Source organism: Lissotriton helveticus, chromosome 10 (genome assembly GCF_964261635.1).
Source record: "Lissotriton helveticus chromosome 10, aLisHel1.1, whole genome shotgun sequence".
Classification (NCBI taxonomy): Eukaryota; Metazoa; Chordata; class Amphibia; order Caudata; family Salamandridae; genus Lissotriton; species Lissotriton helveticus.
Window position 1 is genome coordinate 16569990 of NC_136071.1, and position 25575 is coordinate 16595564.

Genomic DNA, 25575 nt, shown 5'->3' on the forward strand with positions numbered 1-25575 from the left:
ATGTTCTCGGCGCAGACTTCAGTCCGAATGGCAGTACTGTGTATTGATAGTGATTGGCGCCGACTTGGAACCGCAGGAACTTCCTGTGTTTGTGTGCAATGGGCACATGGAAGTAAGCATCCTGGAGGTCGATGGCACACAGCCAGTCTCCCCGTTGCTGCTGAGGATAAATCTGATGCAACGACAGCATGCGAAACTTTTCTCTGCGAATCCACGTGTTTGCTTGTCGCAAATCCAGAATGGGCCTGAACTCGTTCTTGTCCTTTTTTCGGACCAGAAAGAACCGGGAGTACAGACCTCTTCCCCTTTGAGACAGAGGTACGACTTCGATCGCCCTTTTCCTTAACAGGATATCGGCCTCCGCCTGGAGCTCGCGTAGCTGATACTGCGAGCCGACCAGAGGGATCGATGGAGGAGGGCTGGTGAACCGAAGACTGTATCCATTGCAAACAATATTCAGCACCCACTTGTCCTGAGTAATTTTTCTCCACTCTGCCAGAAAAGATTGAATGCTTCCCCCCACCGGAGCGGGTAACAGTTGACGGGGAAGTAAGTGCTCAGGGCCTAGACCCGGCCTGGCCCTTAGTCGCTGGTGCCGACTGAGGGCCGCCTCTGCCCCTCTGGCGCTTCTGGAACGGCCTTCTGAACTGCTGCTGTTGTTGTTGCTGCTGTTGTCCAGAAGACTGGCCACGCCCTCTGCCTTGACCACCGAACCGTCGTTGGAACGGACGGTACGTCTTCTTGGTCTCCTTGGGCTTTTCCAAACCCACCGCTGTGAGCGTTTCCGCTTCCGCCTTCATGCGGGCCATTTCGTCGTCAGCGTGCTTCCCGAACAGGGTGTCGCCAGAGAATGGCAGATTGGCCACCCTCTGCTGAGCGTCCGGTTTCAGAGACGTAAGGCGGAGCCAGGCATGTCGTCGCTGGTTTATTCCGTGGCAGAAACCATGCGCCGCCAGAAGAGAGGAGTCGGCTGCAGCGCTGATGACTTGATTCGCCACCAACATCCCTTCGTTAAGCACCTCCTGGAAGTCTTCCCGCTTGTCCCGCGGAAGGAGTTCAGCAAATTGTTGCAGAGATTCCCAAAGGGCTCTGTCATACCGACCCAACAAAGCCGTGGCACTAGCCGCCTTCATTGAGGTCGCCGAAGTCCCACAAACTCGTCTCCCAGAGGAATCCAACCACCTAGATTCCTTGTCTGGCGGAACTGTGGAGGAAGGCGTGGTGGCATGCTGTTTACGCGCCGCCGTCACAATCACCGAGTCTGGAGGGGGCTCCAGCCTCAGAAAGGCCGGGTCCGAGTCAGGAGCCCGGTACTTCTTCTGCAGTCTGGAAGGTGCCGCCTTAGTCACCGCAGGAGTAAGGAAAAGATCCAGGGCCGGTTCTTCCAGGCCAGGCACCAGTGGCAGTAACGGCCGAGACAAGTGCTTCTGATGGAGCGTCTCAAAGATGACCGAGGTCTTCGGGGTGGGCACTGTCAAAGTAATGCCCAATTTCGCTGCACCCCGTAACAACACGTCCTGGAAGGACACCAGATCGTCGACCGGCGAGACCCGCGTGTCCGGCGAGTCTGACAGGGTCGGGGAGTCCTTGAACGAGACCTGTGTCTCCTGTGGCGCCTTCTAGATCGTGTTGAAGACCTATGACGCGAACGTTCCCTCCTCCTGGAGCGGGAGCGCGACCTCCCAGCACGTGGGCGCTCCACTGGTTTCCTAGGAGGCGTCCTCCGCGGTTTGTCCTGGGGCTTCGGGGTAGGCGTACCCTTAGGAGGTGTCGGAAGTAGAGGCAGGGACACCAACCTCGGTGGCCTATGAGGAGGGACTGGAGGCAGAGGCCGCTTCTCCGGAGACGGAGGAGGCAGGGAGGGGAGCGGCGGCTTAGCCGGTGGAGCCTCTTTCGGTAGAGGAGGAGGAGGAGTTACATGCCTTGGCGGCGTATAGACCACCGAGTACCTCGTGCCCGATGACTTCTTCGAGGGAGGGGCCTGTGACCCAGACTCTCCCGAGCGTGAGCGACGCCTCCTACGTCCGTCACCAGATCCAGCGCGACTTTTGGCGCCAGAATCCCTCTTGTGCCTCTTAGAGGAGGTTGAGATCCCAGGTGACGCTGATCTCTTCCTGCTCGACGTCGAGCGTTTTCCATGCTTGGAACGGCCATCTCTCGACTCTGGCGTCGAACGGCGTCTCCTCGGCGTCGAGTGTTTCTTCCTCGACGCCGATCGTCGCCCCCTCGGCGACGAGCGGTCAGACTTCGACGGCGAGCGTCGACTCTTTCACCTCGAAGACCGCTTCCTCGCGGTCTTCGACGCCGAGGATCCCCTCGACGTCGAACTGGTCGACGGCGACCGGCGGTGTCGCTTCGACGGCGAGCGCCGGTGTCTTCGTCGACGGCGATGCCTCGACGCCGGCGGCCGTGACTTCGACGGCGGCCTGGTCAGGTCTCTCGACGTCGAACCCCCACGCTGTCTCGACCCGGAGCCCCGGGGAGAAGGGGAACACACCGCCGTCATCCCTCTCGACGTCGTCGTCGATGCTATCGACGTCGACGGAGACCGGGACCTTTTGCTGGTCTTCCTGCCTCTGGGGAGCCCCCCAGAGGCCTCAGCAGGGGCAGAGGGGGCCTTCCCAGCCTGCCCAGACCCACCTGCAGCCTGCAGACGCCTCTCCTCCCGGCCTTGGAGCCTGATCTTCCGTCTTTCCCTCAGGGTCCTTGTAGAAAAGGCCTGGCAGATGTCACAATCTTCAGGGACATGCTCATCAGGGAGGCAAATAATGCAGACGTCGTGTGGATCAGTCTTGGCCTTCTTCCTTCCACATGCTGGGCACTTGTCGAATAAGGCAGGCATTTTAGATCCCTAAAAGCCTGAACAAACACACAGAAGTGAACAGGAAACACCAAGAATCAAAGCAGAACACTTTTTAAACCAAAAAGTGTCAAAAAACTCCAATAAACCCTTGAAAAAGGGAGAGCTCAATGCACAGGGTCCTGTAAGCAGGAGCCGGAAAAAAGAACTGAAAGTAAGTTGGACCTGCTATGCATTCTGGGATACTGAGAGAAGGTTCTGGAAGGTTCTCTTAAAGGCACAGTATCCTATTTAAGCCACATAATGGCAGCCTATGGGGCTTGTCTGTCCAGGCTTTCCTCTCTATCAATCTGAGGGGTTTTGCAGTGAAAACAAGGGAAATCTGGACAGGCTTTGCTGTTTGTGGATTTTTTTGGTGGAATTTCTAGTTGAAGTACTGGACAGTGTAGCCTGTGGATATAGGCTGCATTATTTGTCTTTAAATTTTCTCTTAAGTGTCTTTGCAGTTCTGCAAATTTCTGACAATTTAAGAGATTATTTTTGATTGCCGGGGTCCACGCACATGGGCGGGACTATTCACTAGATTATGACTATACACAGAGATCCCCTACTACAGAAACATACGATTCCCCGCCTTGCTGAGGGTAATGCAAAATAACAAAATGTACAACTTCAGAGACCCAAGCGAAGTCACCACATTTATCGATCAGATTAAGGCACAACAAGTATAATTCTTAGTCTTTCCGTCGTAGCATAGGGAGAGATTTCAGATGAGGTAAACAACATCAAGATACCTCTAGTTCATAGGGAGGGTTCCCCCGTTTATCAGTTAGGGGTGAAGATTCACAAAAAAATTTAAATAAAGCACTTTGGCACTGGGTGGGGGAGCATGTGGGAAAAAAATGGAAACAAATTGTCCTCCTTTGTAAATTTTAGACCAGGATCCTTTGTTCAGCTATGTAAGTCTTCTAGTCTGATTGAAAGAACTAGGTTCTCAGGCATTTATTTTCTAATGTACGGTTTAATATATGGCAAATCTGGATAAGCCTAGGTTTTTAAACATCCTATCCTGGAACGTCAACGGTCTTAGGGTTCCTATAAGAAGGAGTATCTGAGAATTAAAGATATTGATGTTTTCTTCCTTCAGGAATCACATTTGCCAAGGATGAATGGCCAGAGACCTTAAGGGGTCAGCAAAGGATCGAGCATTGCGTATACACTTCTCAGTCCGGTACGGCGAAAGGGGTTGCCCTTCTTTTAAAAAATTTCATTCAAGCTATACCAGGGGAACGTGTAGTAGATCCACCCGGCAGATGGGTAATAGTTAAGGCTAAAATACGTGATGTTTGGTTGGCTTTTGTGGGATATTATGATTATGGCCCTAACTTAGACGACCCTGCACCCCTACGCACCCTATTTTTGCATTTAGTAGATATGAGGGAGCCTATCATATTGGGAGGTGACTTTAATGTTTGTCTGGATCCAGCACAAGACACAACCCCTAAGAGGGCAGCGATGTCAACCCTAATATGAGAGGGTCCTGAAACAACTGATAGCTGACACAGGTCTTGTAGACATTTGGAGGACTATGAGTCACAAGGAATGGACAGAAGGAGATTTAAATGATGAAAAACCATGATTTAAGAGTTTTCCGGAAAGAAAAAAGTTCAGTTTCTTTCTTAAGATCTGAGGGCATCGAATTCCAAAGCTTAGCAGCACAGGTGATGACGCTCCTGCTCCCCTAGTTTGATCTTTTAAACTCGGGTACTACTATATTCAGGCGAGATTGAGCAATAAAGGCCTTCTTGCTATTAGCAATAATAACCACCACACTGTGAACACAGTGGGACATAATGTTCACTGTCACAGGGAGATTCTTAGGCACCTAAAAAATACATGATTGAAATAAATAACCTATTGCAGCAATGCAGACAACAGTAATGGTGCTTTTTCAGTTTCACCTCATTTAATAACAGAATATAAGCTTTGCAGACAATGTTGCACAAGGGAGAACAGCAACATTATTCGGGAATCTGTACCAGAATTTCTTTTAGTTACCCTGGCATTTATTGTAAACCTTAGGCACCCATCAGAAGTGACAGCCATCAGCGCAAATACTCCAAACATCCCAGTTTTGATTTTTTACGTATGCATGGGCCCATATTATCACTTTCAGATTATTTTAAAATTGTGCTTTTCTTGTTCGTTCATCCTTGTTATTTAATGGTCTTTCCTGATGTCACTGCTCTGAAATGGAACAAGCATGAGGACTGTGTGTGCATCTCTGAAGAGGTTGTTGACTGGTCTGTAGTTGGAATCCCTCCAGACTGCAACTGGTTGCCCCCCAAAAAGCTCTATTCATTTCAAGATTCAGGTCTGTGCAGCCTCTGGTTCCTTTTTACAATGATCAATATGTGTCAAGCCACCTCCTTAAGCTGCAGGCAACAGTGATGGTTAAGACAGTGTCCTTTGAGCCTATAATGCCTAGAGTTCTTCATGGAGAGGGTGTGGCTGTTCTCAGGATGGTACAACTGCTGACACCCAACTACCCGTTACAGAAGCCGAAGCCGTGCTTAACCCTAAGACACCTGTAGGTTGCACGGCGAGCAACCTACAGCACAAATACCTATTTAGGGAATCTAACTAAACTGTCAATGTACCTTTAGACATGCCCCCAAGATGTTTCAGTTATGGAGGCACTGCTAAGATAAGATGCATCTGTGTAAATTCTAAAATATCTAATTCAGCCCGGTAAGTGGCTGGGAATCAGAACTGCAGTAGACCCCCCCTTTAAGCCACAGAGAGGATGTCTCTATACAAATCTAAAATGTTTACAGTGTCACAAAAAGTAGACCCTGGCCAGTTTTATAATTGGAGGCACTGCTGAGGTGTGGTTAATTTATGTGAATGCATGATGAACTTGCTTCTCCTGAAGAATTTGCACCTGGATTCAGAATGCCACCTTGAATCTATATCAATTTGTTTTGGCTTTCCTGTGGGTTTTGTGTCTGCTGCTGAGGGCATGTACACTGTCGAAAACAGGTGTGCGTGGGAACTGTGGGAGAGACTGTGTATAAGTGTCACACCAACTATGTAACTCACCATCACACGCAGCGGTGAGTCAGTGTTTTTAGCAATGTCTAACAAACCATTTCTTGCAGTTTACAAAGTGGAAATGAAGAGGCGGTGGATTGAGCATTGTGGAATGTGAAATGAGCCAGGGCGCCCTCTGGCTGTCGAAAAGAAACATTACAGGTCACTGAGCGGGACAGAGTGTATGCTCTGGACCGCTGCCGACAAAGTGTCCGACATGCATAATTACTCCAGAAAGACACCCTTCTATGTATTACATTTCAGCAAACCCTACTTTTCCCTCGATTATTACCCCCTTCTCCTCAACACCCACCCCCCTCCCCCTCCAAAAAACCACTTATCTCGTTTTCTCTCCCACAGATGGAGGTAGTGAGTACCTTTAAAAGAAGCGGCTCATTTCAGGGGGCCATGCGTCGACGTTCCTCAGTCCTCAGCCAACTCCACGATGCTCCTAATATTTGCACCCCCACTCACGTAATGCTCTCCGCCACGGCCAATGCCACCAGTGCTGCTGGGAGTGAGTCTCATCTATCCTTACTGCTCATCACCACCTTTAAAGAAAAAGAAAACCTTTCTTTTTTCCAGTCTTGACTTCTTGACACACCTGTGGTGTTTTATTTAGTTATTGTTTCTTTCATCTACCTTCAGTTTGGTCGTTGTTTGGTCTGGTCGGCTCTCAGCCGCAGTGGTGTTCACTGTTCCCAAGCCTCCTACTCTTGGTCTTCTGTGTCTGTGGTTTTGCCTGTGGGTGTTGTGCTTGTGTTGGTTTCCAGTAGCTCCAATATGAAGGGTCAGCCTGTCTTGTACTTAAAATGTCCATTTTCCCCTCTTTGGTTTTGTGTTTTCTTACCTATTGTATTTTGATCATGTAGTTTACTGTTTGGTTTTCAGCATCAGGAAGGTACTGTATAGTTTTGTTTTTCATATGGAAGAATGGTCTGTTACTTGCAGACATGCATGGAAAAAGAGCTTGGCTGCTCTGCATGGAGTTACGGGGCGAGTATAGAGTGAGGTCACAGATCTGACGTCAGGACAAGCGATGCCACACTCTGACGTCAAGGCCATATACTGACGTCACACTCTGTTGTCAAATCCCTGATGTGACATCACAGTTTGTCAGCAGGTTCTGCAGGGATGTTGTTTTCCTGTAGTAATGCAACAGTCTGAGATTAGAGCCATGGGTTGATGTCGCTGTCAGCGCTCTTCAAGGCCGGTGCTTCTAGGGACTCACATATGTCGTAGAAGTTAATCCCTTCAAACCACCCCCATAAAGTTTGCTCTGTTTCCTTGTAATTCTCTACAGAATATTTTAATATTACAAACAGGTGGCTGCACTTAACAGAAAGCACAACAGCTTTAAAAGTGTACATTATAAACAGAAGTGGCAGGTCAAGTCCTTTATTGGTTTTGTTGTTGTGAAATTGGAGGGGTGTTTCTGTGCAGCATTCCACCAAGAATGCCCTCGGCGTTGCTGCAACATCTCACCTAAACATTGTCTCCGCCAGCAGTAATCCACCCAATGTCTCTGATTAAAGCAGAGGGACTTTCTATCTTTGATGAAATTCAAGAGGACAGACATTGCAAGTTGGGAAGAATTGGCCATCAAATACATTTAGAGCCAACACCTATTATTATTGTGTTGGGTGGGACACATCTTTGGGGGGATGTGAAGTTTGGGGTGGATTTGTCAGAAAGTGGCATGATTACTCCAGGCACACTCAGCCCCATGAGATCATGACCAGGTAATATTCCCACCTTTGGGGACGGGGAACCGTCATATCTTTTGAGCATCATTAGCAAGCGTTAATGCTATATTTAAAACAACAAGTTAATTTGAGCTCCATGTTGGTTCACCCTATTGTTACTGTTGTGACAAAAGTGTGTGAGAAAGTGACCCACACACCACCTAAAAGGAGGTGAATGTAGTCCTGGAGGCAGGATAACGTCTGGAGAGTCATGGTAGATTCCAAGTTCTGTTAAACTATACTTACTGTTCAGAGAAGACATTACTGCTAACTCAAAATACTGTTTCTCCACATTAGCTAGTCCTCTTGAGATCAAAACATTGAGCTGTTCTGCTGCTTTGGGAGACCCCCTATTCCTTGGGTGAAGTCAGCGAGGTGTCTCATGCACGGTGTTGATCTGTAGGAAAGATGTAACTACAATAGAGTATTATGAAGAGGTTAGTAACACATATGCCAGAGAAGGTAGATGGAAGTTTCTTACGCTAAGCAGTCGATGAAGAAATGAATAGTTGTATAGACCCAGAGAAAGACATAGATGCAATTAAAGGCTTTGTCGTTTACATGGTTCATGTGTTTGGGAGCAATAAATTATGGCCGAGTTGCAGTAATCTCTCCCCATATTACACATTTTAGAGTTAGAAAACAAGAATATTTATACTTTATTCATGTATTTGGAGTTAACTTGAAGGTTGAGTTGATTTGATATATTTGGTTGTTAGGATGGTGATGTCTGGAGTATCTCATAAGCTCCAACCCACAGGACCTAATATTTCCAATCTTTCCTCTCCTGAGTTGTTCACTCAGACATACGTTTTAACGATGAGCGTGGAATAGCGTAGACTGGCCTCCATTCTTTGGGTAGAGTGCATGATTTGTAAAACAGCCGAGTGTGCCATGAACAAGCAGCTACACCCACTCTGATCTGAGATACTATCTGCCTTACTGTGGTTAAATCACTCTAGTCCCTCTTCGCTCATCTCCTAAATTTTAACCAGTAACCACTTTCTTTTTTTTGCAAAAGAAGGTAAGATGCATTATATAAGACAGAAATTCTAATACAAGAAGTGCCTGGAAGAGAATACCTTAGTAAACAAAGTACTGCAAAAACAAAAAAGAAAAGAAAAAATGTTCTTATTAACAGTTAAGATGTATAGTGTGAACTGGTTTGAACTTGTCTGCAGGGTTTATGGGAAACTCTGGTGTACAGCAAATTCTTCTACTTATTACTGATGCTACTTAGGCCCGATTACTACAATATGTAAGGTAAATCACTGAAACCAAGAGCCAGCGGGTGAACCTTCGAGTATGGCCTAACTGTCTGCTGAACTGCAAATGCTGCTTTGGTTTTTTCTTGCTTTTGTATTCCCCTTTCTCCTCTTCTTCTTCTTTTTCCAGCAATATTGCAATCTTTCGTTATCCTTGCAGTGGACGGCACTGAAAGACTGACTCCATTTTGAAACTCATTAACAACATTTATGTTTCTTTTCTCATCACAGAAATTTCACTTTCTTTCAGGAGCTCGTTTCAGACTATGAGTGAGCCTACCATTCCTTGACGTCAAACCCTCATTTCAGGCTGGCATACAAATGATAGCAAAATCATACCATTTTGAGGATTTATTCCCCACATGTTTGAATTAATATTAAACAGAAACCAAACAAACCTGTAGAAGTATTGTCATGGGTTTGGGTTGATGAATATCACGTCTTATTTGAGCCATCAAAAACGACACCTTCACAATATTAACAAATTATTACCCACATTTTAAATGCCTCTTGGAGCACAACTTTAATTACCAAATACATTAACAGTGTCTTCTTAGCTATGTTGTGTAGTTCTCAATTTTTAACCCAATCTCTAGTCATGGAGAATTCAGCTACGGAGCATACCGATAACTAGTTTGAAAACACAGATTTTTCTAATATACCAAAAAGCCTGAATTAATTTAGAATTCAGTGAATAAATAGCAGGAGAGTAGGCTGGTCCAAATTAATGTAACATTGGATCTCATTCCATTTTTTATTACCTGATGTAATTCAATAAATAAATGGATTACAATACCTCGCTCTTAATAAATTTATTTTGGTTGCAGCCACATATATTTAGATTTCGACAGTCTAGTCCTATTAAATAAGTGATTCATATGTACAGGTCATTTTTCTTTTAATACATTAAATTGTATAATTAAAAATAGATGAAAGTTTTGAAAGGATTATTCAGAGAGGGATTCACATGGTGGATTATTGTAACTGCCACATTTCTTGTTTTTCCACATGCATTTTGAATTACAAGTTAATGTTTATTTGCATGTAGTGAAGTTTCCTTAAGTGTGTCACATACCTTTCATTACTCTTGCCCCAATCAAAGTACTATGTTTACATGGTAGTGTCTTGCTTCCTTCAATTTAGTGAAACATCTATGGTAATATACATTTGATCTAATTTGTTTAGTGGTGTGGAATGGCAAATCATTCCTTTCCTATTACATGAACACACACAACTAAATACAAAGTTCATAGGATAAATGAGTTGTGTTTACAGAAATAAACTATTGTGGGATCCATCTGAATGTCCCATGATTTATATACTCTAATAAGTAGCATTTTGATTAAATAGAAGTAGTATGTATCAATTTATTTTTCAATACAGTGATAATCTATTGAAATATATGCCTGTCTTCATGAAATTTATGGTTAGCATTTAAATTACGGATAATTTATTTCTGAAATCAACTAAATAATTTCCTAATTAAAATAAAAAACAAAACGTAGAAAAGTACCAAGAAAGATTTATTGGCAAAACACACTGGGATTCAGTGTTTAGTCTGCCAAGTCACTTAAATAATTTGATTCATTTATCTAATTTTTTTAAATAGATGCGACTGCAGTCTAACTGCAGGATTCAGTTTTTCAGCAGAGTGTGAATTCTTTTCCAATAAAATGCTAATCTTGCATTGCATTATTTATTTGTTTTTCAGTAAATCAGAACAATTTAGATGAATACAGTATTATTTCTATTGCGAAATGGCCACATTTGAAAAATATTTCTTCCAAATGCACTTCAAAATCAAAGTGAAGACAGCGATAATCAATAAAAAAGACCCAGTACCGCGGAGTAGGCACGTGTGTATGATGGATCAAAGCATTTTAATAAAAATAAAAAATCACCCTCCCAGAATATAACGTCTTCAAGAAAAAAAGCCCTACTTCTTAACGGTTCTGGTCGCTGTAACTATAGAAATAGTATACATATTAACCAGTCCTTAGGAATATGCCGTTAAACAAGTATTAGACTTAAAAATTCTGAAAAATTATTAACCATTATACGCATGCATCTCTCATTGAAAGAAGCAAACAAAAAAGTGCTGTTCATACAATCAATTCTGAGAATTAAGTAAATAATCTTGTATGTGTTAACCAAATCTAGCTACAAATGAACAATTCAAATAGAAGATGTATTTTATCAAGTGACACTGTTACAGCAAATCAAACATTATCAGATACTTTATATTATTGGTTCCCTAAGGGACTCATCAGCTAATAAAATATTTACCTTTAAATACAAAATAATATTTGAAAGGGAACAATGGTTTAATTGCTCAGGATAATATCAGTTTTGGTAAACAACTTAATAACTTTTATATACTGGCTGTAATCCTAAATGAAGGAACTATTAACTTTATTTGTAAGGCCAACTGAAGTCATGATAAATCTCCAAGTTTTGAGTTAATAGAATAAAATTTGAACAAATAAATTAATTAAAAGGGTAATAATTTAGGTACTATTAATCTTAAATGTAAATCTGAAAGACCGTGAGGAAAGCATGAAGCGTTCAACCCTGCAAACCGTTGCATTGTTTAGCAGTGTAATTTTGCTGGAAAATACTGCATCATCAATGCCCAGAAAAGAGGCAAGGCGTGTGTTTCAGGATGTGGGTAACTTGTCCGCCAGAGGCCATTCAGTGTTCCTTATGGTGGAGGGCTAAGCCTGAAATTGGGTCTTTGATCGCAGGAGTCTGGGTCACTAAGTCCTCTCTATTGCAACTTTCTTGCACCAAAACCTCTTCCCCTCTTACCCTTTCCACTCCACTCCTATTTGCAGCTTCCAGGAGGAGACAATGGAGCAACTCAGCTTTCTTCTCTCCGAACACTAACCTTCATGGAATTCGTCTTCCACTTTTTTCTTACTTTACGTCTCTCATCCTTATAATTTATGCACTCTTCTCATTCTGCCTAAGAACCTTTTCTACTCGCTAACTCTTTACCCTCCCTGCCTGCCTGCGTGACTGCACACCTGAGGATAAGAGTGAGGGGTCACGGACAGACGTGGATCATTAGTTACGTCAAAACACAATTGAGATACAAGCAAATCACCTTGCACTCATTGAGGCACCCTGCTGCTTAGCACACTGTGAACAGGTCCTCAAATGTTGTCTTTATCTATATGACAATTTGAGGCATGGTTAAGAAATATGAAAAACGTTAACCACCAATTGATTACATTTAGCAGTACCCTCTTCTGGAAAGTGAGGTGCCACTGTTAGGGAGAAAAAGGATTGAGTTACAGGCAAACCCCAACATTAAAAGACTAACATTCTTAAAAAAGAGCCACATGAAAAAAGTAACAGAAAGCTTATATGCAATGTTTCCAAGTGTTCAGATGACGATAGGAAAGGTTTATTGAGTGTACATAGTCGTTAATCCAAGGCCTCGCCATCATGGCTGGACAGATGCCGTCATCACCTTTCGCTATTGCTCATTCAGTGCATTTTATTCAGCGCCATTAAATTTGGGTCATTTAGAAGAACGTCTGTTTGTTGTGAGTTAGAGAGAGATAAAAAACACCTCACAAAATCTTATTTGTAATGCTGTTCTATATATAGCAAAATAAAAATAAATATACATTAGGGGTTTCCTGGGTTAGTAATTAGTACCAAGGTACATTCTTGGCTGGTTTTAAGACCCTACTGTTGGTTTATGAAGATAACCATGAGCTTTCATCCTAGAATGATGACCCCTGAATATACTGGATAACTCTCCACAATGTGCTTGGGGGTCAGCGGTGCAGCCTTCCACAGGGCTTCACTTCAGGGACACCTCTTGTACTTAAGATCAATTAGGCCATGAATTTCCCAAATGTTGTGGGGCAGTCAAGTTTCATAAAGAGCAGCCCACCTCATCCCTGAAATTAGCTCAGTTAATCAGATAAACTACCGGTTCAAGGTGCATGTCCTGCAAGCGTAGCCCACCCGTAATCATTCTTTCTGCCGTAAAGTGAGCAGTGACCACCACCTTGCTGGGCTGAAGAAAGGTTATTACTCCACATCACATTAATCTTTCTAGAATTCATCCTTTCCTTGAAACACGTGAAGACGTAGAATTGAAGGTCAAGGGAACCCCCGGACATCGCTTTTGACATGAAGCGTCATAAGCAGTTTCTAAAGGTGTCCTTGATTGAAGCAGAACCTTCTGCGACTTCATAACAGAGAATACTGCTAAGAAGTTAAAATTCTCTGTATGCAACATTACAGTTACATGTCTGTGACATCACCAAACTAGGCCAAGCCATCACACTGAAGTATCTTACTGTGACAAAGAGTTCCTCATCTCAGCCAAGACAAACAATTCTCATTCTAGGACACTGAACACTATTCCCTACTTGTGATTAAACAACTCCTTGTCAATGGCAGGAAACTCCCACGCTTTTCACATCAGAAACAATCCCTAGTTTATGATAACGCCTGAAATTCCCAGACCAATTACAAATACTTGACATCACGAGCCCTTCACTGTTTAAAGCACGACACACTTCCTACTCTCCAGGACATCACTAAAGAATTATTTCCATGTTAAGGTAAACAATTTCCAATCTCTGGAAATAATTAAAATTCCATGTTTGTGTTATCGCAAATGATAACCTCACTAAAACATCACAAACTACACTCCCTCATATCACAAATGAGACCCTGTCTTTGACATTACACACATTATTTTTTCTTTTGTTTTTTGGTTCCTTTGTATCGTGTGCATTGCCCAAGAGAACTTACAATCGTAATGCCAAGTTACAGTTTAAGAGGCAATAGGGCATTGGAGCACAGGCACACCAGATATGTATGGAGGAATACAAAGTACAAAGCAATGCTAGTAAAACGGCATTCCAGATCAGTGAATGAACAAGTGAACCAAGGGAGCCCAAAAGGTAATTTGGATAGCCTAGTTTGCCTTTTGTGTCTCACTGATGAAGGCGTACCCTGAGCGTGTAATCGAGAGGAGAGACTGTAGACAAAGGGCAGATGAATCAAAAAAGAACAGGGTCTGGTGCTCAGAAGTAAAGTGCAAATAAAGAAAAAGGGAGGGGAACAAGGGCAAACGCGGGCAAAACTAGTAAGGTCCCATGTTGCAAAAACAGATTTGAAATGTTTTGGTTAGAAAACTGGGAGAACGAAAGTAGAAGGTGGACACAAATGAGAGCAGGACGCTCGAATGTCGCCAGAGTAGGAAAAACCAGATGGTGGCTCAAGAACTAAACATTAGTTTGGGACCAAGTCTTATTATTTCAATCTGATGTTCTACATAGGACAGAGTCCTCAAAAGTGAACATTGCTTTTGGCTGCTAATCACTGCATGGACATGTCACATTTCAACATGTTGTACTTTTAAACACCATGCACCATGCCTTGTGGACTACAATGCCTACATTGGGGTGACTAATTAATATTTAAAAGGAAGGTTTTGAACTGTCAAAATGGTTTACTTTGACAAGTTGAATTGTAATTTGTACACTGCTACAATCAGGCTAAAATTGTAGGCCTGAAGCCACGTTTGCACTGGTGGTGTAGTAGATGGCGTAAGAGGTGCTACATTCGTCTTTTAGGTGCAGGGTAAACCCTGTACCATATACTAGGGATTCATAGGTAAGTTACATATACCATATAGGAAAATGCACACAGTTCTAATGCCAGCAAATATATACGAGTAAAGAAAGGTAGACTTCCTACACCTGCCTAAAACTTGAGATATGTTTCCCAGTTGCAATAGATTCCTGCTTTGTGACAGCTCACACAATTAACTGTTTATGGCATCACAAATCCTTCCCAGCCTATGACATTATAAACAATTCAATTTGGCACCAAAAGGCTACAGGCTACAACATCACACAAAAGCACAGTTTTTTACATCACCAGTCGCGTACTATATATGGCAAATAATCCCTTCTCTGTGTCAAAGCAAACAATTCCCTGGTTATGACATCACATGCATTTCAATCTATGACTTCAAAAACATTTATTTACCTATGACATTACAAGCCCTTCACTATCTACATCACACAAGTCCCCTTGCATGACATAATAAACAATTCTGTCCTTATAAAAATACAAATAATTCTCAGTGATATCATGTACAATTGGATATATCTTGCAACATCGACAGCAAACATATTGTGCAACCAGATTATTGTGTTAAAAATATATTGAGGACATAAATATTTAGAAAGTAAGTGCATATAGGTAAGAATAGATTTTGTGCACTCAACTCCACATCTACATACTTTGAAGATATCTATCTATTGCCAATGTATTTATATGTAGAGTTAGGTAAAGTAAATCCATACTTACCTATATAAACTCACAGTCTTGATATTTCTATCACAATATTCTGGTACCACAATAATTGGAAGTTAATATTCAGGAATTTATTTATTTATTTTTATTTATTCAGAGTTTTATATAGCGCGAACAAGATCTTTACAGATATCAGAGCGCTTCACAGAAACAGGGGGTGACGATAGCATGAGGGTGACGCGACACAATATTGGGTGCAATGTAAACTTCAGTAGCATGATCGGATAGCAGTCATGTTCTAATAGAATGTCAGTAAACAATCAGATAAGCGAAAATAAAAGACGATACTGAGTCTTTCATACAACTACGATAAAAATCAGGAGAACTAATGCTAAAGGGATGGCTTATGCCAGCATCTAAAAGTTACAGGGAGCAAGGGGAAGGGGCCTCGATATACAGTAGGCTAACATGAATAGTCTAAATAGATATTTAGTGAGTAGCATACAAGGATCGACTAGCCATCATGTCATTGTGGCAAACAAGAGGAATAAACAAATCTAGATCATGCAAAATATGACATTATTTGACGTTAGACAAACATGAAACCAGTAATACCCAAGCGGCGCAAAAGTCTCTGAGGAACAGACATTAAAGTTCAGGTGAACTTAGCCATGAGGATGGCTTTCACCTCTTTCTTAAAGAAGGCCGTGGAGGAGATAAGCCTGGTTTCGGGAGGGAGTGCGTTCCAGATCCTCGGCGCCATTCCTGAGAAGGAGCGTTTGTATGTTTTTTCCTTCCGGAATCTGCGAGGTTTCAAGAGTAGATTTTTTGTACTTCTATTGGATCTCGACCCTCCTGATATAGTTAGCTTTGCAGTGAGGTAGTTAGGTGCATTGTGGTGTACAGCCGCGTGTGTCATCACAGCAATTTTCAGATGTATTCTGGCTTCAAAGGGCAGCCATTTCAGAGATTTCAAGTCAGGGGTTATATGAGAGTGTTTTCTTGAGCCAGTAATGAGTCTCGCGGCAGCGTTCAAGGAGGCTCTTAGGGGTGCAGTTGTTGCTAGAGGGAGACCACTGAGGGTCACAATTCCATAGTCTATGCGGGGGATGACGAGGGCTTGTACTGCATTTTGGAAGTCTTTGGCTGGGAGGAAGGGTTTCAACTTTCTCAATGTGTTGATTTGTAAATTAGCTCCTTTCGTTGCTTTGCTAATGTGTTGTTGCATGTTGAGCTTTGCGTCAAGTGTGATACCTAAGGATTTCGCAGAGTCCACGATGGTGCGCCGGACATTGAGTGCTGTTAAGTGGTTGAGCCAGAGTTGGGTGGTGGTAGATTTCGCAGGGGGTGCTATCAGAAGGAACTCAGTTTTCAGAGCATTTAGTTTGTGGTGGTTGTCGGCCAACCACGATTGGGTCTTTATGAGAGTGTGGTTCAGGAGTTTGATATCATCCGGGGATTGTACCTTTAGGTAGAGTTGAGTGTCATCGGCATACATATGGAAGTATACATTGGATGCTTGGAGCAAGGAGGCAAGTGGTTCCATGATGAGGTTGAACAGTGTGGGTGAAAGGGAGGATCCTTGTGGAACGCCTAGGTCGACTGGCACATGCGAGGACAACACATTGTTGATCTTGAACTTCTGAGACCGGTTATGTAGGAAGGAAGTGAACCATTTGAGAACAGTCCCGGATAAACCCATTCTAGTGTTTAGCAGCTCAAGGAGGTTCTCATGTTTGACCGTGTCAAAAGCTGATGAAAGGTCGAGGAGGATGAGGAGGCATGAATCATTGCGATCAAGGATTTGGAGGGCGTCATCAATTATGTGAGTCATGGCCGTTTCCGTGCTGTGTTTCGCTCGGAAGCCTGATTGATGGGGGTTGAGGAGATCAAACTTGTCAATGTGTTTTGTTAGTTGAAGTTGTACACATTTTTCCAGCAGTTTGGCCAAGGTGGGGATGTTTGTGATGGGACGGTAATTGTTTAGGTCAGACGGGTCAGCTGTGGGTTTCTTGAGTATGGGCGTGACTTGCCCCACCTTGAGTGAGTCAGGGATGAGACCTTGTTGAAGGGAGCTGTTAATGATTTTAGTCCAGAGTGGGAGAAGCATGGTGGTGAAGTCTTTTACCGCGTTAGCAGGCAGGGGGTCTGTGAGGTGATTAGAGGGCTTCAGGGTACCGAGCAGTTTGAGTATTGCATCTTCTGAGTAGATGTCAAAGGAAGCCCACGATGCGCTGTTTTTTGGCTGAGCGTTAGACATTCTGATGTGCACAGGGTGTTGGCTTACATCATTGAGGAGATCATTTCTTATGTTGTCGGTCTTTAGCTTGAAGAAGGCGGAAAAGTCTTCACTGCGTGGGATACCGCTTGTTGGGTTGTTTGATTGTAAGGGTTGCGGCTTTGTTTGACTTTTGACTAGTTCGAACAATTTTCTTGGTCGGTTTTTCGCTTGGTCAAGCTGGAGGCGAAAGAAGTCAGATTTCGCACGCTTGATTTTCCTAAAGTAGGCATTTCTCTTGTTCTTAAGCTTTTTGCGATGTAGTGATGAGGGGTCAGTTCTCCAAGTGCGCTCTGCCGATCGCATAGCTCTCCTGTCTTCGTTGAGTCTGCCGTCATACCAGGGGTTCGAACTCTTGGTGGAGACTCTCTTTAGTTGCAGTGGGGCGGCTTCGTTGATTATAGAGGTCATGGAGTTGAGGTAGAGGTCGGTCAATGTTTGAACATCAGAGACGCCAGCAGGGGGAAGGAGGAGCCTGTAGGTGTGGGGAGGTAGGGAGTTAGGGTTGAGATTCTTCATGTCCCTTTTCCAGATCTTGCATTTGGTGGGTTGTGCCGGAGAGGGTTTGATTTTTTCATTGATAAAGAAGGAGATGATGTGGTGATCTGACCAATCACAGGGTCGGATTGACCCCAGTTGGGTAGAGTCCTCTTTGGCGATGATAAGATCGAGTATCGCACCTTTATCATGTGTTGGGCTGTTGCATATTTGGGTGAGGTCAAGCGCATTAAGGAAAGATTTAAGACTATTCACCACTGTGTCTTTCTGATCGTTCCAGTGGAGATTAAAGTCACCCAGGTAGATTTGAGTGATCTGCCGACCGGCGTTGGAAGTAATAGTGTCCATGAGTTGTTGAGAGAAGATGAGGTTATCCCCCGGCGGGTGATAGATGAGGTGTAGAGCACATACTGGTTTGCCCTCACTGGAGATATCGAGGCAGAAGAGTTCACAGGAGGTGAGGGAGGGGGAGGTGACTTTGGTGACGGATAGATTGCTCCTGAAAATGCATGCGATTCCCATAGGAATACCATACAATTCCCTCTTTGTGTTATTACAAAGAACTTTTTATAATTTCACAGACAAATCAATATACGACACCTCCTCTGTGAGATTGAAATAACGTTTATTTGCATCAGTAATGGCACCCTACCTATGAATTCACACACAACCTACTGCCTGTGACATTAGAAATAATCCTCTGCTTAGTACATGACAGCTTATTACCAGTCGGATATCACACACAATTTACCGCTAATGATGTCACCACTCATTTACAATCTGTGACATCACAAACAAGTTGACATCACAACCAATATCCTGCCTTAGATATTACGAACTCTACGGCTTAACTAATTTCTGCCTTAAGTAACTCAAATTTAAACAGCTCAGCTGCATGGTAATTAGAACATGCGCAAAATAATTTAAAATTATATCCTGAAACCTTTTGGTTTTGAAAGCACGCTAATGGGCTTTTCCTGCACTATATTGAAAAGACATTCAAATGAGGACAACCAAAAGCAGCCAGAATGAGGAACGTAGACGTTTCGGCCATCTTGAAGCAGGCTGGCTCTGTTATTTTGGAAGGACCTTGGGAGTGGTTGACTGTTGAGTGTACGTGTGGCCGCGTGTGGCCGCGTGTGCATCTGTGTGTTTGTAAGACCTTCTTGCTTCTCTCAAACCTTCCTGCCTAACCCCCTTTGCCACCCTCATTTCCTCATCCAGGCATGTATGCACTAAGATCCTGGCATGTACTGCATCCCTTACTCAGAGCGCGACCAACGCCTGCCTTTCCCATATGTCAGCGACAGCAGGCCTTAATACTCGAATGTTTACTGTGGCTTCCATGCATGAAACAAACCCAAGGCTTTCTCCTCCAGGCCATGTGCGTGGATCTCATGCTCTTTATTTCATATAAATCACACGCAAAAGGCAAAATTGGTGTTGCATCTTGGAAAGTGGGTTAAAAAAAGGGGTAGAGGGAAGAGGAGGGATGTGTTTTTGTTCCCTCACTTTCCTGTTCAATTTATGTGTAGCATGTCAACGTCTCCATCCAGCTTTGCCGAAAGTTTGCGCTTCTTTTTGCATTATGTTTACAGTTTTTATACTGCGATGATTCTTAAGTTTGCTGCGGCAGTCGCCATTTTGCAATCATATTGGGTGCATGGTGCACATGGCATGTGTTGCTTTTTGAATAATATGTACAATAATTTCCCTGCATTTCTTTTCCCTTTTCCCATCAGGGATTGGGGCAACCTCTTCCCACCTTCCTCCTGCATTGTTTATATTAGTTTTACTGCTACACACATTTGACACTATGGCTGCATGTAGGGCCTGGCCTTGGATTACGAACAGCCAATGCGAATAAAGAAGAGACAGAGGTAATGACCAATCAAATTCACCCAATCTGGCCTATAGGTACCTACTACAAATCATGAAACCTGAAAGTTATAAGGATGCTACGTTATCGCTCGCTATCGGTAATTCCTTCTAGGTGCAACTTCATATATTTTGAGTTCATCTGAATGGATTATAATTCAATGGCTCCTCCTTTGTACACATAGGGATGTGAAAATGTCAATTTAAAAGAAAAACCTATTCAAATGACTCTAAGAACGTACATTTATTTACTCTTTGACACTATATTATTGGTGTCTACTGGTGTAAACAAAATTTGAAACAAACCTGCAAAGACTGCATACGCAGAGACGATATTTGAATCGCGAACAGAGATGGAATTCCGTGGTTCCTTAGAGACTGTGGTAGAGCTTAATTTGTGACTGTTGCAGACAGTGGCACTCATTTTTGGAAAAAAAATTCATCATAAGACTGTGATCCAGAGCAAGACAGAGAAAGGACGAAGACAAAGATGGGAAAAGAGGGCCAAAGTAGGGATAGGAATGTGCAAGAGTGGAAGAGACAGGAGGTAGGGTGGTGGAAGAAAGAGGCATGAGGTGGAATCAAGACTAAGCCTTGGCATTTGGCTAGTCCGGCCATTGGGGGTACCGGCTGGGTGCTTCTAAAGAATCTTTGGGCCCCTGCACTTATAATCTTAAAGTTAAGCACATATCATAGGCAGCATCTGTCTAAGTCTTGTGTGTTCTTCCAGTCAATTGTCATGCCTGGTTCCGCAACACTAACCTTCCATGGGTCGTCGCCTGTCTTTACTATGAACGAGAGAATCGGACATAACACTTGGAGGTCATTTCCCTTGATCTCTCCAGGTACTTTGCCGAGTACTTTACAGGCAGCGGTATTTAGTATAGTTTCTGGAATAGGACTGCATTCCTGATTTATGTGCTTTCAAACCAAGATACTATAACAATACTAACTGCAGAGAAGAATATTAAAAGGGTTCTGATGTTCCCCTACCCTCTGCAGGGGAGAGAGAGAGAGAGAAGGCATGAAGCTCCTAGGCAGCGTTCTATAGACTGTGAACTACGGTGTCTCGTTGAGCGCCAAAGGAAATCCTGGCAATGACTCTGTAGGCCTCACAACAATCTGGAGAGGATTAAGAAGATAACTCGCTGTTTACTGTCTCCCAAAGTTGACCAACCTCAGAAGTCAGAGTGAGCCTGGACAGGCCAGTTTTCATCTCCCGCTGATGGTCCCTCTAGAGGACAACGCAGTGAGTTGATTCCACATGTGGTTGACTTGTGTACGTGAGTCAGTTCCTTCCATTGATGCGCATCCAGAGGGGTTGCAATCACCAATGTCAATGCATGGGACACCGCGGAGGATAACAAGCTGGTCCCTGAACTCTGAAAACGATGGCCACAAAACTTCGAAGGCTCCATATTTATCAAACATGGCCACCAGAAGAGATGCACCGGACTGGGTTGCAAGGGCTTGGGGAGTTGTGTGCCCGGTCACTGCGATAAAGGTCTTCTCACAAATTACTGCATATAAGCGCTCCCGCTCGTCAGAGGGTGGAGGATGCCTTGTCACTGTTGTAAAGTTCTCAAAGGTGACCACAAACAAGAGATGAAGCTCCTCAGATGGAGATGTCCTGTCACTGCTGCCAAGTCCACAGATTAACAAATTTCATGACAATTAAAGGTTTTTTTGTACTTTTATATTGTTTTTCAGTTCAGAACGCGACTGGGCATCCCAACGGATTTGGTACCACGTGTGGGAGTCTGCGGCACAGGATTCCTAAAAAGAATTGATCAAGGCTGTTAACTACTGATGCCCTTAAAAGGGAGCAAATCCGAACAAGTCCTACTAACAGGAAAAAGTGAAGGCTTCCTGCAATTGTCTGATGTAAAACGCACTACAAACACCCAACCACAGGCAAAATCAATGCTACAATCTTCCAAGTCATGTCACAATAAACTTCAATTTTCTTATATGCTAATTCCAAGGGTAAAACAAAGTAAGTGTTCCAGTCTTTACAGATGAGGGAACCAAGGCACAGGTACATTTATTGATTTGTGAAGATCACACCCGTTTGTGAAGTTCAGAAACTAGGATAGGGGTCTCATACTCCAAGAGACAACTACTAACCCATTTTTCTTCCCACCACTTCCTCCCCACAGAAGGGGGCCCACCCACCCACCCACACATGCATCTACATATTTACAATTCAGGAGGGAAATGGAAAGAGGCCTTTTTTAAACGCGGCCCTATTTTAAATATGCTGTCACAATGAGAAAACACATGCTTGTTTTTTGTATGTTCTCACCTACCTCTGACCACCACACTATGAATATTTACCAACAGCCTGAGTTGTTGACATCCCCCTATTCCACCAGCCATCTCTTTCCTTCTCTTTGCTTGCTGTCTCTACCTAAAGCTGAATTAATAATTCCTTCCAGAGCTGGATATTTTTGAGTCTTTCTTTATTTTTATGTTGCCAAATATAACACCAGCATTACTTCTGCTTTTTTATGTAATCTTAATGGTTTTTCCTTTCTTCCTTCTTTTTGCTTTTGACTCATTACTTGAATTTCTTTCACTGTCTCTTTTTACCAATACTATAGTGCTTTGTATTGCAGCTTCACAGCGCTGCACTACTTTGATGCAAAGGGGTATTCCATAACTGTTCATCCAATTGCAGAGGCACAGAGGAAATGTAAAAAAAATGGAAAATAGTCCCAGGTACTGGACCTGCTGAAGGCCCTTTTGGCTTTTCAGTAAACTGCAATTGCTGAAACCTTCCAAACAATTCGATTTTTCTTCTTGGACCAAAAGACTCATGACAATGTATGGGCGGGTTCATTCCTTCATCGTCTTCCTCTTCAGCAACTACTTGATCTGGGTTACCAGATGTGTTTGTTATGTAATCCTTACCCAAAGATTTATCTCAAGTGGGTAATCAGGCCTAATGAACTTCAACTAAAAGTAATTACTATGAACTTACCAAAGCTTAGGGCATATGTTTGATTCTGGTTAGAGACAGGGGACCATGCATGTCCAATACATGCAGTACAGCAGTTCTGTAACTATACAATGAACGTGAGAACATTTGCGCCTAAATTCACGTCGTCAGTTCAGTATCCCCAGCACACGTTTTGGAGTGAAGGAGGCTTGACGAATACTCATATATAAAGCGTTGTCTGATGATGCAGTAGGTATGCAGCCAAAGCACAGCGGACACGTACTTGTGTGCTGCTGTTGTATAGCACCAAGGTTTTGTGTCCAGGTTGGGCTAATAGATACAGCTGGCTTGGATAGGTAATTATAGTGGGAATTTAGCACTTTGAACATAGAATAAAGGCCTCCTGAGTCCCCCGGGGAGGCCAAGTGTGACCAAAACAAATGCTAGCCTTTATTGGCTGTTGAAGGTACCAAGCAAAATTGCGGCGTTTCCTAAATAACATAATTGGATCGTAGCACCCTAAAGGAGCCCACAAGTGTTTTTCTAGAGTCAAGGCGCTCTGCACTTTTAGGGCCATTGCTCCACACTTGTTCTGCCTGAACGTCAAGCGTGGATTGTGAAGGTGTGCCTAGGCTCGATGTTCTTGCTTGTGGCATCTTGAGGAGTCCATTTCCACCTGGTGCGTGAGGTTCAGCTCAAAAAGTGCAAACACTTACTGCATACTATTTTTAACTTTATTCTACACTCCACAGGTAGCTGTAAAAATGCTTTATAGCAGGGTTCTCATATTCTTGTTTCTTTGCGTTGAGGAAAGGCTGGTGCTTTGTCCTGTCTCTAAGTACATTTAGGTCCAGTTTACCTTTTAATATGGCATCTATTAACAGTGATCAGCCTGCTGGGCGTCCTCAAAAATGGAGATGAGGTAGTTGAGGCAGAGGGAGATAAGATGATATTGCTACAATCACAGAATCGAATTGGGGAAGCTGTATTAGACTCCAGTTTGCTATTTCCACAAACCACTATTTAACCAATCATCTTCATCCGATGGAAGCGTTGCCGCTTACAATCTTTTCAAGCCATACATGTCTACCCGCTCCATTAATGCCTCTGCCTTTAATGGATGAACAGTTATAAGCAACCCAAAAATACCTTGGATGTGGAAGGAGAAGCTTACTGCCTAACATCTGAAACGTGTTCTCATATATTTCTCTTTCTTTTTCTCTTTGTTCTGTCTTCCCCTGTTCTATACAATCTGTTCTTACACACAAAATTCCTTCCTCCTCTCCCTCCATCCCCACAACCCTCTTTTCCCTCCACATAGATCCGGGTGGTGAAAGCATTCCGTAGTTCCCTGTACGAGGGCCTGGAGAAGCCGGACTCCAAGACCTCCATTCACAACTTTATGGCGACCCCCGAGTTCCTGATCAACGACTACATTCATAACATACCCCTTATCGACGACACTGACGCGGAGGACAGCGAGGAGGGCCCCGGCAAACTCCTGCGGCCCAGCCCGCCCCCCTCACCCAACAAGAACAACAATGCCATTGACAGTGGGATCTACCTAACCACCGACGCCAGCAGATCGGCTACCTCTTCCAGCCAGGGGAGCCCGCTACACAGTGTGGAGACTTCACTCTGAAAGTTGACAAGCTTGACCGGCACCATACATTCAAACTAATCCGCTCCATCAGGAAACGTATACGGTACATAAGAACAAAGCATCAACAAGCAACCACCAACAATAACAGAACACAAACGTTATGATGTGCTGGCCAACCAGAGGTGACTGAGACGCTGTCTCAGCAGGACAGATAGCTGGGGGGGGCAAAGAACAACAGGAACAAGAAGGGGGCACCCTACACCTTGTTGATATCTGCTTGCCAATGGTTATTCTCACTGTGTCAAGAATCAAACAGAGGAGGAAGCAAAAAGTAAATTGGAATGCCCTACGAGGGGTCTGGACTCTGAGCGATGTTGCGTTGAAAGACAGTGAGAAGGGGAACATTGCGTTACTACAACAAAACACACATTTACACACACAAAAAAAGGATCCGTTTGTTTTGGGAACGCTCAAAAGCCAAGGATGATAACTGTAAAAAAAATTCGCCTTTTTATTTCTCTTCTACTGAGCGGCGAACCGGAGGGAGATGACGTTTGCCCACTTTCACTGCGTTTGCACCAAAACAAAGGACAAAAAGAAAAAGCGGAGAAAAATAAAACTGTAAAAAACAATTCTCCCTCACAAAAAAAATGAAACTACGCATATATATTATAAATAAATATATATAGATATATATAAATATATATATAAAAGAAAACAAATTCAAGAAATAAGAATAGGGACTAAACTTTTATTGTCGGCATGCCAAACAATACCCGTACCCCCCGGCTTTACTCTTTACTTTCTTAATCCAGTTCATGTTGTAGGCGGTATTTATCAGGGGAATCTCACCGCAGCCACCACTGCCCATCAAACCCTTCAACCTTCGTCTCTTGCAGTCACAGAGAGTTTCGCAGAAACTAATTTTAGGCGTGCCCATACATTCCCCATTCCCATCCTGCATCCGAGTTGGGGGATCCTGGGAGGGTGGGCCAGGTTCTCACGAGAGAAGGGGTGGGCGGTGGGGAGATACACCATGAAAGCTGCAATTGAGAAGATGAAAGTGTGCGCTTGGGATACAAATAAATGATATTCTAAAACTTGAGTTTGTGGTCATTTCTCTGAAGGTTCCAACCAGTCCCCAAGGGGAAGGGAATCATGATTGGGAAGATCTTTGTGA

General features: G+C 43.6%; 1 protein-coding gene across 1 annotated transcript in view; it reads left to right on the plus strand.

Moving 5' to 3' along the window:
* ATP2B3 (ATPase plasma membrane Ca2+ transporting 3) overlaps window positions 1-25301 on the plus strand; it is a 633319-nt gene extending 608018 nt beyond the window's left edge. The window contains exons 22-23 of the mRNA XM_078664571.1: window positions 6254-6367; window positions 24114-25301. Of these exons, the coding sequence (XP_078520697.1) occupies window positions 6254-6367; window positions 24114-24434 (435 nt within the window). The 3' untranslated portion in view covers window positions 24435-25301. The remainder of the gene's footprint in view (window positions 1-6253; window positions 6368-24113) is intronic.
* The last annotated feature ends 274 nt before the right edge of the window (window positions 25302-25575 follow it).